Source organism: Dendrobates tinctorius, unplaced genomic scaffold (genome assembly GCF_039654945.1).
Source record: "Dendrobates tinctorius isolate UK_male_01 unplaced genomic scaffold, ASM3965494v1 ptg000011l, whole genome shotgun sequence".
Classification (NCBI taxonomy): domain Eukaryota; kingdom Metazoa; phylum Chordata; class Amphibia; order Anura; family Dendrobatidae; genus Dendrobates; species Dendrobates tinctorius.
In genome coordinates this window covers 104971601-104987970 of record NW_027361679.1, presented here as the reverse complement: position 1 = coordinate 104987970, position 16370 = coordinate 104971601, and the positions used below count along the sequence as shown (strand labels likewise).

The 16370-nt window shown below is 46.4% G+C and overlaps 1 protein-coding gene across 1 annotated transcript; it reads left to right on the top strand.

The window, feature by feature from the left end:
* The first annotated feature begins 823 nt into the window (after positions 1-823).
* Positions 824-1756, top strand: LOC141100477 (olfactory receptor 13G1-like). The gene has a single exon (XM_073588993.1). The coding sequence runs from the start codon at positions 824-826 to the stop codon at positions 1754-1756; it is 933 nt and encodes a 310-aa protein (XP_073445094.1).
* Positions 1757-16370: the final 14614 nt, after the last annotated feature.

Sequence of the window (16370 nt, the reverse complement as noted above, 5' to 3'; positions counted from 1 at the left end):
TAAATTTAGAGAACACATCAACTACAACCAAAATAGTTATTTGAGCTAAGCTATGACAAACTTATTAGTGCACTGGAAGACCAGGATCATCTACCCAATACATGGTTTTCCTATTTATTAACATTTTTATACCAGGCAGCAGAACTCGCTAAGTTATATGCTCAAAAAAAACAATTGTCTTAGGCTACTTTCAGACTTGCGTTATGAAGCACAGCGCAGGGCCGCTGCTAAGCTCTTCCCCCAGCCGCCCTCCTCCGGGCAGCTCCTCCTATGGGCTCATGACGCTGCATGCAACCGGCATACCCTACATTTAGCGTTGGGTATGCTGGCCGTGCGCCAAACGCACCGTGTTGCATTCTTGTGCGCGCGGCGCAGCGCCAAAAAGGCGCATGCGCCGGCAAAAGCATACCAGCGCACGACCAGCATACCCAACGCTAAATATAGGGTACACCGGTCGCATGCAGCATCATGCGCCCATAGGAGGAGCTGACCGGAGGAGGCGCGGCTGGGGGGGAGCTTAAGGCGGCCCTGCACTGCGCCTCATAACGCAAGTCTGAAAGTAGCCCTACACAGACAAGATGCAGACAAAACTAATTCTGACCTATTATAGAGAGTTTCCAGAATTACCTTTAGGTTTCTTATTGTAGTAACATATTAGATTGCAGATTATTGAATTAGTGCTAAAAATGATCTAGGTGTGATATACGGTATGTCACATTGGCACCTGTGCATTTAGGGACTATCAACATTTTGAATGTGAAAATATTTAGTTATATAAACATGGACTGTTGTATTTTGCAGGTTTCACAAAATGAAATCCAAGATGAATCAGACATCACCTATGCAATTTCTCCTTGTAGGCCTTTCCCACTATCCTAACCTCCAACCTCTCTTCTTTACAGTATTCCTATTGATCTACATGATGGCATTTACTGGGAATATTCTGATAACTGTAGTGATTACCGCTGATCCTCGACTCCACACCCCAATGTATTTTTTCCTTGTTAATCTTTCAATCTTAGATATTTGTTGCACTACGGCTGCTATCCCGAAAGTGCTCCAAATCCTTGTAATACATAAGAAGGTTATCTCCTACTCTGGCTGCATTTCCCAATTATATCTCTTTACTGCCGCTCTGAGTACTGAGCTGATTCTTCTGACAGTTATGGCTTACGACAGATACGTGGCAATCTGCTTCCCTTTACGGTACAAGACAATAATGAGCAGGACAGCCTGTGCATGTCTGGCTGGGGCAGCCTGGATCCTTGGTTCAGTGAACTCAATGACACATACATGTCTTATATTAAATCTTTCTTTCAAGGAAACAAATATCATCGACCATTTTTTCTGTGAAATTCCGCCAGTACTAAAGTTGGCAAATTCAGATACATATGTCAATGATGTTGTCATTGTGGCCTCTGATGTGTTACTCGGAATGATATGCTTCATACTGACTGTTATTTCCTATACGTATATCATCTCCACCATTATGAAAATCAAATCTGATGATAAGAAAAAGAAGGCCTTCTCCACCTGTGCCTCTCACCTCACAGTAGTCACTATCTTCTATGGCGGTGTGATTTATACATACGTGCGACCTGCTTTCAGCAACCACTTGGAAGCTGACAAAGTTGTATCTGCTCTCTATGCCATAGCATCTCCAGTGTTAAACCCAATTATATATAGCCTGAGAAACAAAGAGGTGATTAATGCTATCCGTAAAACATTTGCCCCCAAAAAATCATGGCAAAAGTAAGAAATCATCTTCTAATCATCTACATCAGTGTAAGGGCTCGTTCAGATGTGCATTGTGTTGTCCGCATCCATAACAGTTGGCATACAGACAGGACACTGACCAATGCGAATCAATGTGATAATTCATATGAACATTTTTACACACACACCAAGGGTTTTCGTCTAAAAAATTGCAGCGTGAACTACTTTGATCCATATCTTGGATGAGACTTACGCATTGTAAGTCAACAGTAGAACAAAAAACAGATCAGATACGGGTTACATCTGTGTGCCACATCTTTTTCACAGATCCATTATAATTTTTAACACAGGAAACTTTATTTAGCCCTTAATTATTTATTACATTGATAAAACGAAAAACAGATGCCATTTTGGTGGACAAAATGGACATATGTATTACATAAGGATGACAGTACGGATGAAAAATTGTCCATTTTTTTCTAGATAAAAAAATGGACAAGTTTGTATACGTTCTTCTGGACTTGGCCTAAGGTTGGTTTAACATGTCTGCATCTTGCGGTCCCAACCTCATTTTCAGGACTGCTTGTATGTTTCCTGACCACGCTAAGAGTCTCAAAGGTATATTAAAAAGGTGCATCTCACAGAATTATTATATCATCAAAAAGTTAATTTACTTCAGTTCTTCAATACAAAAAGTGAAACTCGTATATTAGATAGAGTCATTGCAAACAGAGTGATCTATTTCAAGTGTTTATTTCTGTTAATGTAGATGATTATGGCTTACAGCCAATGAAAACCCAAAAGTCATTATTTCAGTAAATTAGATTACTTTATAACACCAGCTTGAAAAAGTGATTGCTGAAGGCAATCAGTCTTGGAGGCAATCAGCCTGTGACACTGCTGAGGTGTTATGGAAGCCCAGTTTGCTTTGATAGCAGCCTTCAGCTCATCTGCATTGTTGGGTCTGGTGTCTCTGATCTTTTTCTTGACATTACCCCATAGATTCTCTATGGGGTTAAGTTCAGGTGAGTTTGCTTGCCAATCAAGCACAGTGATAGTTGTTTTTAAAACAGGAATTGGTACTTTTGGTAGTGTGGACAGGTGCCAATTCCTGCTGGAGAATGAAATTTCCATCTCCAATAAGCTTATCGGCAGAGGGAAGCAAGAAGTGCTCTAAAATTTTGTTTTAGACGGCTGCGCTGACTTAGATTGTGGATACCTCATTGAAACCATAATTGATTGTGGATACTTCACACTAGACCTTGGAAATCAAGGTCCCAGAGTCTGGAGGAAGAGTGGAGAGACAGACAATCCAAGTTGCTTAAAGTCTAGTGTGACGTTTCACCAATCGGTGATGATTTTAGGAGCCATGTCATCTGCTGGTGTAGGTACACTGTGTTTTATCAAGACCAAAGTCAGCGTAGCTGTCTACCAGGAAATTTTAGAGCACTTCATGCTTCCCTCTGCCGACAAACTTTTTGGAGTTGGGCATTTCATTCTCCAGCAGGAATTAGCACCTGTTAACACTTTCAAAAGTTCCAATTCCTGGTTTAAAAACAACAGTATCACTGTGCTTGATTGGCCAGCAAACTCACCTTACCTTAATAACATAGAGAATCTATGGGGTATTATCAAGATGAAGATGAGAGACACCAGACCCAACAATGCAGACGAGCTGAAAGCTGCTATCAAAGCAACCTGGGCTTCCACAACACCTCAGCAGTGCCACTGGCTGATTGCCTCTATGCCACGCCGCATTGATGCAGTAAAGGAGCCCCGACCAAGTAGTGAGTGCAAGTACTGAATATACATTTCGGTAGGCCAACATTTCGGATTTTAAAATAATTTTTTTCAAGCTGGTGTTAGAAAGTATTCTAATTTAGTGAGATAATGACTTTTAGGTTTTCATTGGCTGTAAGCCATAATCATCAACATTAACAGAAATAAACACTTGAAATACATCACTCTGTTTGTAATGACTAACATATGAGTATCACTTTTTGTATTGAAGAATTGAAATAAATTAACTTTTTGATGATATTTTAATTTTGTGAGATGCACCTGTATATGAAGCATATAGGAGACCAATGGTAGTCTGAAAATCTCCATTGGCACATAAACAGTGAAATTTAGCAATGTAATGAGATTGTTTTAAATTAAAAACATGTTATTTGTAGACTTTCTCAGTGTTGTATGTTTCATATTCAAGCCTACTTAAAATCAGAATTTCCTATAAATGTTGGATTACTGCTACATGAAATCTGGTTCCTGGATAGAGTAAATGATGAGACATATTTTTCAAAATTAATTTCAGTTATATCAGTTTGGAGCTACTAAGGACATTCAGGGTAAGCCGCCGTCGAGTGGGGGAGCCATTGCGTTATCGTGGAGTGGCAACCTCCGCGGTCAAGCAGGGACAGACTAGAGTCAGAGAAGGGCTTTTCCTAGTCTGAACCTGTCAAGTTCAACCATTTGTCTCCCTGGTTTGTACATTACCTGTGTGAATGTCCTTAGGAAGTCATAACACAGTGCTGATCAAGTTCCAAAGAAATTCAAGCTGTCCACAGGCTCAAAGTTCATCAATGTCGGTGCATACTATTTGTCTACATTTGAATGAAATAAAATGCTATGGCAGGAGACCCAGGAGGACCCCACTGCTGACACTGGGACATAAAAAACTAAACTGCAGTTTGCCAAAATGTACTTGAGTAAGCCAAAATCCTTTTGGGAAAGCATCTTGTGGACATATGAGACCAAGATAGAGCTTCTTGGTAAAGCATATCATTCTACTGTTTACAGAAATCAGAATGAGGCCTACAAAGAAAAGAACACAGTACCTACAGTCAAATATGGTGGAGGTTCAAAGATGTTTTAAGGTTGTTTTGCTGCCTCTGGCACTGGATGCCTTGAATGTTTGCAAGGCTTCATGCAGTCTGAAAATTACCAAAGGATTTTGTGTTGCAAAGTAGTGCCCAGAGTCAAAGAGCTGGGTTTGCATCTTAAGATATGGGTCTGATAGCAGACAATGACCCAAATATACTTCAGAAGCACCCATGAATGGATGGAAACAAAACACTAGAGAGTTCTGAAGTGGCCAGTAATGAACCCGGATCTAAATCCCATTGAACACTTGTGGAGAGATCTTAAAATTGTTAATGGGTGAAGGCACCCTTGAAATATGAGAAACCTGGAATATTTTGCAAAAGAAGAGTGGTCCAAACTTCCACAATGCCCAGATGCAGAGCCGCAGGTGTGGTACAGATGCAGATCCGCATGTGTGGTACAGATGCAGAGGCGCATGTGCGGTACAGATGCAGAGGCACATGTGCGGTACAGATGCAGAGCCACAGGTATGCTACAGATGCAGATCCACAGGTGTGGTACAGGTGCAGAGCGGCAAGTGACGAGCAGATGACAGGACCAGATTCACACAGGTACTTACAATGAGGTAGCAAGTGTACACAAAGATCACTCGCATTGTGCAGAGACAACAAAACAGAGATAGGTGTTGGCTCAGATACTGCAGTTTTTTTAGATTAGTGTCATTACAGACACTGCAAGTCTTTACAGATAGAAGCTGGTTCAGACACTGCAAGATTAGGGCATAGAGACAGAAATAGACACAACAGGTTAGGGAAGGATCCAGACTTGTATCTAAACAGGTACAGGGATAGATTCTAATTCAGACAAGGAGAGACACAGGTACAGTTCAGGAAACAGTATTCAGGCATGAGTATACAGCCCCAAGGGTGACAGAAACTAGATGCCCCAGGTGTGTCAGAGGCAGCAGACCGTTGCTCTGCATCTGACCTGCAGAAGGTCTCAACAGTTTGCTTTGTAGACTTCTTCCTGTGCCTTCTGACTCTAGGACCCAGTGGCAGCCTTCCCCCAGCTTTAGTTGACACACCTGGATAGGGGTGTTTATAACTTCCACCTGGCTGCTGGAAAGGTGCGGGCAATATTTCTATTTTCAGTTCCCTGTTGAAGCTTGGAGCTATCTTCCTGATGTTTGGAGGACATCCGTGTTTCTGTCTGTGTCTACTCAAGCTAAGTGTTCCCCCTTGTTTGTGTATCCCATCTGTCTTTAGTGGTAGTGGGGATCGACTAGCGCTTGTCCTGTCCTTCCCGATGCAGGGCTTATCGCCAGGCTCAGGCAGGGATTAGGTATCATGCTTGGCATTAGGTGAGGAACCTATATAAGGACGATAGGGCAGACAGATTAGATCTGTCTAGGGGTCTTCTCTCCCCCTTCCCTAGTGTTTGGTTCCCTTTCCCTTATCCCTTTTGTGTTACACTTAGCCTATCCTACACGTTGCGTGACTCTAGGACAGAAACGGGACAGAACCTGGCAACTCAGTAGTTGAACACAGACTGCAAGAGAATGTTGCTAAGGCATCTTCCAATCGGTGGAGATGCCTTAAGTACCAGGTGCCTTTTGGCAATAGGCTGGGGACACATTAGGAATACACACACAGTCTCCTTAAGAATCAGGAAGAGCAGGTGTGGCCACATACCGCATACAGCCAGCAGAGGACATGTGGTCTACAGCATGCAGAGGACCGCACTCACTGCATGGCCAGGTGTGGTGAGTAAGTCGGTGTATCTGATGGGGGATGGGAAGCCATGTAGTAATGCCAGCAGGGATGTTACAGTAAGTCAGTGTTAGTAGCTTGAAGTGGATACATTGATGAAATGGGAGAAATTGAAGGGATTAGCAGAGTTGCAGAAGTGGAGGACTAGGGAGGACAGAAGTGGATTAGTAGGGCAGCAGAGTTAAGCACACACTGGGCAGGTGTAATGATGCAACCTCACATGGAGTTAAGGCCATCTGTCAGGACACAGCTGTCGGGTGACCCGAGACCAGGGCTCCTTCCCTGTCCCTAACACTAGGGGGCGTCCTAGCTTGCCCTATTCACTGGAATACTTCGGAAGGTGAAAATGCTGGTGCCTCCACCCTTGCCTTATCTCCTGAGTCAGCCCTCTGTCTCTTCTCTTCCCCCACCTAGGGAAAAGGGGCGTTAATGTGCATCGTAGTACGCCAACCCGACAAACAAGGCAATGCAAACAAGGATTAACAGAAAACTCCAATCATACAAAGTATTCACTCACATATAACAGAGGAATGCACCGGGATGTGGAGGTAGGGGAATAAATCAAAACAGAGAAGGATAGGGAATTACCACACATAGAAACCAAGCAACAATCACTAGAGTTGAGCGAAACGGGTTGAAAAATTTCAAAAGTCGCCGACTTTTGGCAAAGTCGGGTTTCATGAAACGAAACCCGACCCTAGGATGAGGTCAGCCACGAGGTCGGCGACTTAAGCGCCAAAGTCGCGTTTCAAAAGTTTGTTTTGCGCTCTTTTTCAGCCAATCAGGATCCACGGACACTGTGGGCAATGTGATGACATAGGCAGGGGTCACCACCATCTTTCAGAAGGGCATGCAAGTGATTGGCTTGCTTTGGTGGGCATCACAGGGGGTATAAAAGGGCGTGCACGCTGACCGCCATGTTACTCATGCTGATCTCAGAATAGGGAGAGCTGCTGCTGCTCCTGTTTTTGTAGGGAGAGCGTTAGGCAGGGAAGAAGACACCAAAAACTGCTTCTGCTGCTAACAATTTTGCCTGTACAACACACCAGTCACTGTGTGTGCAGTGCAAGTGGAGGATATATTTTGCTGGATCAGCGGTGTTGGTTGTTAGGCTGCCTTCTAAGGCTTCCTGACGGCTGCATTGCTGTTTACCCACTGCTCTGCAAACTGCTTTTTTAAAAGCAATCCCAATTTTTTTTTTTGTCCTGTGAGGTACTGAGCGTGCATTTTTTCACACCATACAGCGGTGCACACTCCTCACACAGTACTGTGTAACGGCTGTTATCACAGCCACAGTGAAGCTATCTGTGTGTCACTCTGTGAGAATAAGTCGAGGACATGTTCCGTTCTTACAGACCTGCACCTTCTAGTTTTGTCTAGCTTTCAAACAGTTAAATATATTTGCTGTTTGATCACATTCAAAACTATAGAGAGACAGCGTGTGTCAGTCCGTATACTTAAAAAACACGGAGCTTGACAATTTTACGTACACCAGACAGCCGTGTACGTGCACGCTCCTCTCTCAGTACCGTGTAACGGCTGTTATCATGGCCACAGTGAAGCTGTGTGTCGCTCTGTAAGGATAAGTCGAGGACATGTTCCGTTCTTACAGACCTGCACCTTCTAGTTTTGTCTAGTTTTCAAACAGTTAAATATATATGCTGTTTGATCACATTCAAAACTATAGAGAGACAGCGTGTGTCAGTCCGTATACTTAAAAAACACGGAGCTTGACAATTTTACGTACACCGGACAGCCGTGTACGTGCACGCTCCTCTCTCAGTACCGTGTAACGGCTGTTATCACGGCCACAGTGAAGCTATCTGTGTGTCGCTCTGTAAGGATAAGTTGAGGACTTGTTCCGTTCTTACAGACCTACACTCTAGGGAGATTCCTATTCTGCCCAATTCTATATACACCTTGTAGTTTGTCATACACTAGCCAATTTCTGCCTGTGACATAGCGCTGTGATATTCAGTGGGCCTCACACAATCTAAAAGTGTCCAGTGCCACAAGTGTGTGCAGAAATTCAAAATCTCCATTATCCTCTAGTGACATTTTTCACACCTGCGACATCGAGCCTGTGACATAGAGCTGTGATATTCAGTGGGCCTCACACAATCCAAAAGTGTCCAGTGTCCACAAGTGTGTGCAGAAATTCAAAATCTCCATTATCCTCTAGTGACATTTTTCACACCTGCGACATCGAGCCTGTGACATAGCGCTGTGATATTCAGTGGACCTCACACAATCCAAAAGTGTCCAGTGTCCACAAGTGTGTGCAGAAATATAAAATCTCCGTTATCCTCTAGTGACATTTTTCACACCTGCGACATCGAGCCTGTGACATAGAGCTGTGATATTCAGTGGGCCTCACACAATCCAAAAGTGTCGAGTGTCCACAAGTGTGTGCAGAAATTCAAAATCTCCGTTATCCTCTAGTTACATTTTTTAAACCTGCGACATCGAGCCTGTGACATAGAGCTGTGATATTCAGTGGGCCTCACACAATCCAAAAGTGTCCAGTGTCCACAAGTGTGTGCAGAAATTCAAAATCTCCGTTATCCTCTAGTGACATTTTTCACATCTGCGACATCGAGCCTGTGACATAGCGCTGTGATATTCAGTGGGCCTCACACAATCCAAAAGTGTCCAGTGTCCACAAGTGTGTGCAGAAATTCAAAATCTCCCCTGTCCTATAGACACCTTGTACCTTATTTTACATTACTATATAGTTTGTTGGATTTTGTCTACATTTCTACCAAAAATGAGGAAGGCTGGTGGAAGAGGCCGTGGAATTGGGCGGGGGTTGGCAGCTGGTAATGATGGTGTTGGTGGTGGATCTGATGGTAGTGGCAAAAGCAAAATAGGACCGAATGTGTTGAGCCTGCGTCATCGTCTGGCTCCACAAGGCCTCGAAGGCTTCATTTTCTAGGAGTTGGCAAACCGCTTTTAAAGCCAGAGCTTCAGGAAAAAGTTTTGTCTTACATTGCTGACTCAGCCTCCAGCTCTATCGCCTCCGCTTCTGAAGTTGTAAAAAATAAAAGCACTGAGTCGTCATTGGAGGCTTATGTTCATGAACCACACCTTTCCTTGTGTCCTTCACCCCAACCAAGATTGAAGGATGACGCAGGCCATACTACTGATTACTCCATGGAGCTGTTTTCACATACCATGCCTGGATTATCAAGTGAAATGGTGAATTACCCAGGCCAAGATGAATCTGACATGGAGTGCACTGATGCACAGTCACTGATAGATGATTCTGCTGGTACATTCACTCAGAACACTACATTGTCCTCGCAGTGTACAGAGCCAGATTCTGACCCTGATGAGACTCAGGTGCCCCTTCCCGCACACTATACCACCATAAACGGTGACACAGAGGAAGGTGCACATGACATTGAAGAGGAGGTGATGGATGACCCAGTTGTTGACCCACATTGGCATCCATTGGGGGAAGAGGGTGCTGCTTCCAATAGCTCAGATGAGGAGCATCCACAGCAGACATCGACATCGCAACAGCTGTTATCTGGCAGGCCCGGAGCACTCCAAAGACAGGTTCCAAAAATCAAAAGAGTTGCTGGGCAGCTTGTCCAGAGGGTCAAAATATCACAGCGTGCTAGGCCGCAAAATGTCTGCCAAAGTAGGAAGAGTGCAGTGTGGCACTTTTTTGAACAAAATCCTCATGATCAGGCCAAGGTTATCTGTAAGAAGTGCGCAAAGACCTTTAGCCGAGGGAAAAATCTGAAAAATTTGAATACCAGTTGCATGCTTAGACATTTAACCAGCATGCACTTGCAAGCATGGACACAACACCAAACCTCAAGTACCACATGTGCAACTGATCACAAAGAAGGTAGTCAGCAACACTACATTGTTTCCCCCACTGAAAGCCCACCGGTTAGCACAGCAGCAAATGTTGAGGTGTCGTTGCAAGGCCACAGCAGTCAGGGAATCCCACTGTTATATCAACAAAAGACTGAATCTAGGCCATCAGAAAGAACACCAACTCCATCACCATCATCAACCCTCTCTCAGTCCGCCCTGTCCACCCCTACTTCCACCATATGCAGCTCTCAAGTCCAGCTCACCCTCCCAGACACTATGAGTAGGTCAAGAAAGTGCTCAGTCTCTCATCCGCGTACACTGGGTTTGAACGCCCACATTGCCAAACTAATCTCGTTAGAGATGATGCCCTATCGGATGGTGGAAAGCGCAGCTTTCCGCGAACTCATGGCCTATGCAGTACCACGCTATGACCTACCCAGTCGCCACTTCTCTCGCAAAGCCATCACAGCCCTCCACCATCATGTGAAAGACTGCATTGTCCATGCACTCAAGCAGTCAGTGAGTGGAAAGGTGCACCTCACAACTGATGCATGGTCCAGTCGGCATGGCCAGGGCCGTTACGTGTCCATCACTGCGCACTGGGTTCATGTGGTGGATGCAGGGTCCACAGGGAACAGCGGTGGTGGGACAGTGCTGCCTAGCCCACGGTATAGGAAACAGTTGGCTGTAGGCGTTCGACCCTCCTCCTCCTCCTCCAGAAGCGAAAGCCCGTCCAGAGCGCAGTCGTACGAGCACTCCATCTGCAGCTGACACTGTTGCACACGAGGTGTCCCCCTATCGAGCAGCTAGTGGAAAGCGTCAGCAGGCTGTGTTGCAGATGATGTGCTGGCTGAGTACTTGAAGCGACAAACTGAGTCATGGCTGGGCAGTGTACATCTTGAGGCAGGCAAGGTAGTTAGTGATAACGGCCGTAATTTTGTGGCAGCCATAGCCCTTTCAAAACTCAGCCACATACCTTGCTTGGCTCACACCTTAAACCTGGTGGTGCAGTGCTTCCTCAATAATTATCCGGAGTTAACAGCCCTGCTCCAGAAGGTGCGAAGACTGTGCGCGCACATCCGCCGGTCGCCTGTACACTCCATTCGTATGCAGAAGCTGCAGCGATTGCTCCACCTTCCCAACCACCGCCTCATTATCGACATTGCGACAAGGTGGAACTCCACCCTGCACATGGTTGAGCGGCTGTGCGAGCAGAGGCAGGCCATAATGCATTTGTGGGAGGATACACGGCCAGGCACTTTGAGAGCAGACATGGAGTTGACAGGTGTGCAGTGGTTGAAGCTGAAAGACCTCTGTAAAGTCCTTCAGTGTTTTGAGGAATGCACATGGCTGGCAAGCGCAGACGATGCCATCCTAAGCATGAGCATCCCACTTATGCATCTGCTCATGCAAACTTTGACGCACCTTAAGGAGCAGGCGTCTGCAGCCAATGTTGACGAGGAGGAAGAGGTGGAGGGAATCCTTGATGACATTCAGCCATTGTCTGCTCAGGGACCTCTCCTGGACGAGGTGGAGGAAGAAGAGGAGGAGGAGGATGATGATGGGGATGATTACTTAGGGGAGGAGGATGCATCTCGTGGGGCAAGTGAAAATGTTGGCGTGGCAAGGTCTGGTACAGGGTTTGTGCGTGACTGGAGGGATGTGGATTTGCCAGAAAGTGCTCCTCCACCCTGCACTCGCAGTGCATCATTGACACTGGGAACATTGGCCCACATGTCAGATTATGCCTTGCAGATCCTAAAAAGGGACCCACGCATTGCCAAAATGATGAACGATGATGACTACTGATTGGCTAGCATCCTGGATCCACGCTATAAAGGCAAATTACAAAACATCATGCCATAGGAGAACCTTGACCTAATATTGGCTACTAAACAAGCAACTCTGGTTAACCGGTTGGTTGAGGCATTCCCAGCACACAGCAGCGGTGATGGTTCTCACACGAGCCATACGGGCCAGGGGCAGCTTGGCAGAGGTGTTCGTGGTGCACACAGCAGAAGTGGCGTTGGAGACAGGGGTTTCATGACAATGTTGTGGACTGATTTTTCATGGACCGCTCACACAACTGTTAATACAGCATCGATGGAAAGTGACAGGAGACAGCAGTTGTCAACTATGGTTAACAACTACTTTTCCTCCCATATCGATGTTCTCCCGCACAGGTCATTCCCCTTTGACTATTGGGCCGCTAAACTGGACACCTGGCCTGAATTGGCCCAATATGCCTTACAGGAGCTCGCTTGCCCAGCTGCAAGTGTGCTATCGGAGTCTTCAGTGCAGCTGGATCAATCCTGACAGAAAAAAGGACCCGTCTGTCAACCCAAAATGTGGATGATCTAACCTTCATTAAAATGAACCATATATGGGTTTCCAAGGATTTTGTCCCACCTTCCCTTGATGACACATAGGTTGCTAGAAAAATGGCTTGCTTTGGTCCTCCTCCTATTCCACGAACTTGACCTATTTCGCCTTTTGCAGCAGCTGAATTACCCACATCTACATATGCCACTTTGTAAACCTCCCTAAGTGGGCGCCCCCCCCATGGCCGGGGTCACCACCTAGCGCACAAAACCGTGCGAGTGCCGTTGCCCTGGACAGGTGGGTAGGCCGACTCCTGGGCGCGGGCACTGGCATAGGGTCCCTCATAGTGCAATCAAGTGTCTCTGACAGTGGTGGTGCACACCCGCCGTCAGACACACCGCCGTACTATGAGGGGCCCAGTGCCAGTACCGACGCCCACGAGTGGGCCCCCCTTGCTTGGGCAGGGCCCCAGCATTTGCAATGTTTACCTCTCCCTGCTCCTCCGCTGTGTAGTCTGTGCTGTGAAATCCTTCACTGGGACTGCCACTACAAATTGATTGAACTGAAAGATGATGGTTAAGATGTAGCTATGCCCTGTCCTGCTGGCCGGGCTCTAGCTCCAGATGATCAGTGGCTTCAATTTCTTATGGACATCAACTCACAATTACATGCAGTGGTGGTTTATCATCAGCTTTCACAGTTTTCCTACTCACAAACGTGTGACATTCCGGCGCACATTTCAAAATGTGCCCTCTCATGCCAATCAAATACAATCGCCTACGGCCTGTGGCTTCTGTCTTTTGCACTCCAAAGTTACGTGACAGATCATGAGAGCCAGTGAGCACCATGTTTACATCGCTCCCTGTGATAAAAATTGGATTGAGATGAGTAACAGTGATGGAATCAACGGAAGTGCGATGCAGCAAGACTTTATTCACAAAAAAATGTTTTCACTGTCTCAACACACAAATTAATTGAGGGTCAGAATCGCCTATGAGAATTGTGATGGAAGTGAATAATAATTCCTAGATTTCTGCAATCAATAGCCTTTATGTCACTAATTGTATGCATCTCATTTCCTATTGCGGAGAGGCTGGACTGTATTACTGAGACAGAAATATATATGAAGATTTAAAAATAACACCAAAAGTATATAGTTGTGTACGCCTCAAATGCATTTCCTTTTTTCCACTTTTTAGATTGCTGTGTAATCCATACTAAGAACACGGAGATTTTACATGTTTAAACTATGCTATATATACCTGCTATCCAGTGATAAAGTACCCTTTCTCAACTTTGTACAATCTGGTCAAATCCATACTGGGCCTGAGAACATCTGAGTCTGCCTCCTGATCTATAGACATATATTTTTAATGTGTAAACTAGGCTACATATATACGTGTTATCCGGTGAAACTGTACCCTTTATCAAGTTTCTACAATGTTGTTGAATCCATACTGGGCCTGAGAACGGCTGCCGAGCTGTTAAGCAAGCTACAGCACCTGTGGTTTGGACACGTAATTTTTTCAGGAATGACGGTTAGGCCTACCTCCAGAATTGCGGTTGACCTGAACTTACTGGGAAATCATCGTTCGCGGGGAATAATCTGAATCCCAGATCCCCATCACTAACGGAGTTCAGCAGGTTATCTGCACCTGTAAGCGACAAAAGCTGGTCCTTTCAGTGTAGCGTGCATGCAGCCCCGGAAAATGTACTGGAATGCTAGACCTGTTATTGCTCGATCTCACATGCCACAGCCTCGCGTATCCCTCTAGTAAGCTTGAAGCGTACCGCGGGGCCATGCCGCAGTCTCAGTCGTTAACGGAATAAAGCTGAGAAATCGCTAGCACAACTACAAACGGACATACCACACCACACACAGAATCGACAAAGCTTGCAATCTGTCCATCTTTTCTGTAGCTTGTATGGTAGTGGTTTCCCGGGTGCAGTCCAATTAAGCCATAGGCTCCACTCCTGGTGGTGCCCTTTTGGACATTCCTTTAAGGTTCAGCTTTGCAATCATACTGCCCCCGGAAACCAAAACTTTGCCTTCAGGGACGCTGTTTGGAGGTTCGTGGGAATAACGCAGCCCGATCAGCAGTCGGCATATGGGTCGCCCTCCCAGGGCTGTGGGGTACTCGGTACCGGGCCGGTGTCAGTGGGATGTGTCACAGCAGCGGTGACCCGGACGGTGGCCCTGGGCGCCCATGTAAATGGCGTGGTATAATGGTAAAGAGTTTAGATAGATAGTTTGACGCTACCTGTGGTGTTCGGCAACATAGATGTTAGGCCGACGCTGCATGCAGATCCTCTGGGACTGATGGTGTTGTGCAGCAAAGATGGTGAAGCTCCCCACAGGTGGAGCTGGAGTCCCAGGGAAGTGTAGATGTATTGATGGGGGGAAAGGCACAGGCGGTGTAGGTGCTGGTACCCAGATGTAGCGGTGCTGGAATAACTGTAGGACACCAGAGCTTGCAGTTCCAAAGCTTTACTCACAGTCTGCAGGTTACACAGATGCCTGCCTCCGTGCTGTGTCCTCCAGGTCAGGACCTCTGCCAACCTCCGGGACCAAAATGGAAAGCTCCCTTCCAACACTCCGCCAACATGTACCTTCCTGAACGTCTCCTTTCTAGCGCTTGTGGGGGAAGCACTCACAGGACCGTGGTTCACTGAAACGCCTCCTGTCTAACAGATGTTCCTCAGACTTTACTTGTATGGCAGACAGCTGTAGCCTTTACCTTCTGCCTCGCACATGTCGATGCTGGGGCCTCCGAGCCTTAGTTGGGTACAGAGCATTTATAGCTGCTACTTCCCCCGGTTTCTGCTGCAGGAACGTCAGTGTCCCTACAAACTCGGAGACCAGAATCCGGACCATGCGCTCCAGCTAGGAGTGAGCCTTATCTCTGCTCATCCTCCAGCTCCCCTTCTCACGTCCACACACTTCCCCTTCCCTGCACAGAGTGCCCTAACTTACCTCCTCCCGACCACAGAGAGCAGCTCCTCAGCAGTCAGGTTCAGAGGTCTCCCTGCTGGCCTGGAGTGGGAAATGTGTTGTGTGTTGGTTTCACTGCCAGAGAGATCCTTCGTTGCTCCCAAGCTTGACAACACACTCCCTAGGAGGAAGGCAATTCCACAGTGGCGACCGTACTCTTGGGGACGCCACATGTGCACTGAGGCCCAGCCACTGCTGGATGATGCTGCTGGTACATTGACCCAGACCACTACATTCCCCTCACACTCTACACAGCCAGAATCTGACCCAGAGGAAACTCAGGTTCCCCTTCCCGCATACTATACCACCTTACACGGTGACAAAGAGGAAGGTCCAGATAAAAGTGCAGGTTCCTTGAGCAGGTGGGGGGGCATACTCATGGGCGATGGCACTGGCACAGGGCACCGCATAGTACGCAAAAGTGTCTCTGCCGGTGGGAGGGCCTAAACAGCCAAGTGCAGTGAGATGGATGATGGGGACGACAAGGAGTTCAGAGTAGTGCAGGGATTCCCTAGCAAGGAGACTTATATAATTGTTTTCAATGTTGGGACAGCAATTTTTGGGGAGCACTATACTCTGGTGAATGATATATGGGGCCCACCATACACTGGAGCATTCCAAAGGTGGACTTCAGACACTGGAGCAGCATTTACAGGGCCCATTATACACTAGAGCAGTAGAAATGGGGCCCATTATATATGGAGCATTATTTGGGCCCATAAGACAGTGGAGCTTCATCCATTGGGACCAACATATACTGTAGCATTATGTGGAGCTCATCATATACGGTTTGAAACATTATATGGGAATAATGATTCCGTATGGAGAAATATATGGGCCTCATTACTCTGTATAGCGCACTAAGCGCTGGCCATAATACTGTATGGAGTTATATACTGTCCGTTTTTGGAGGTATT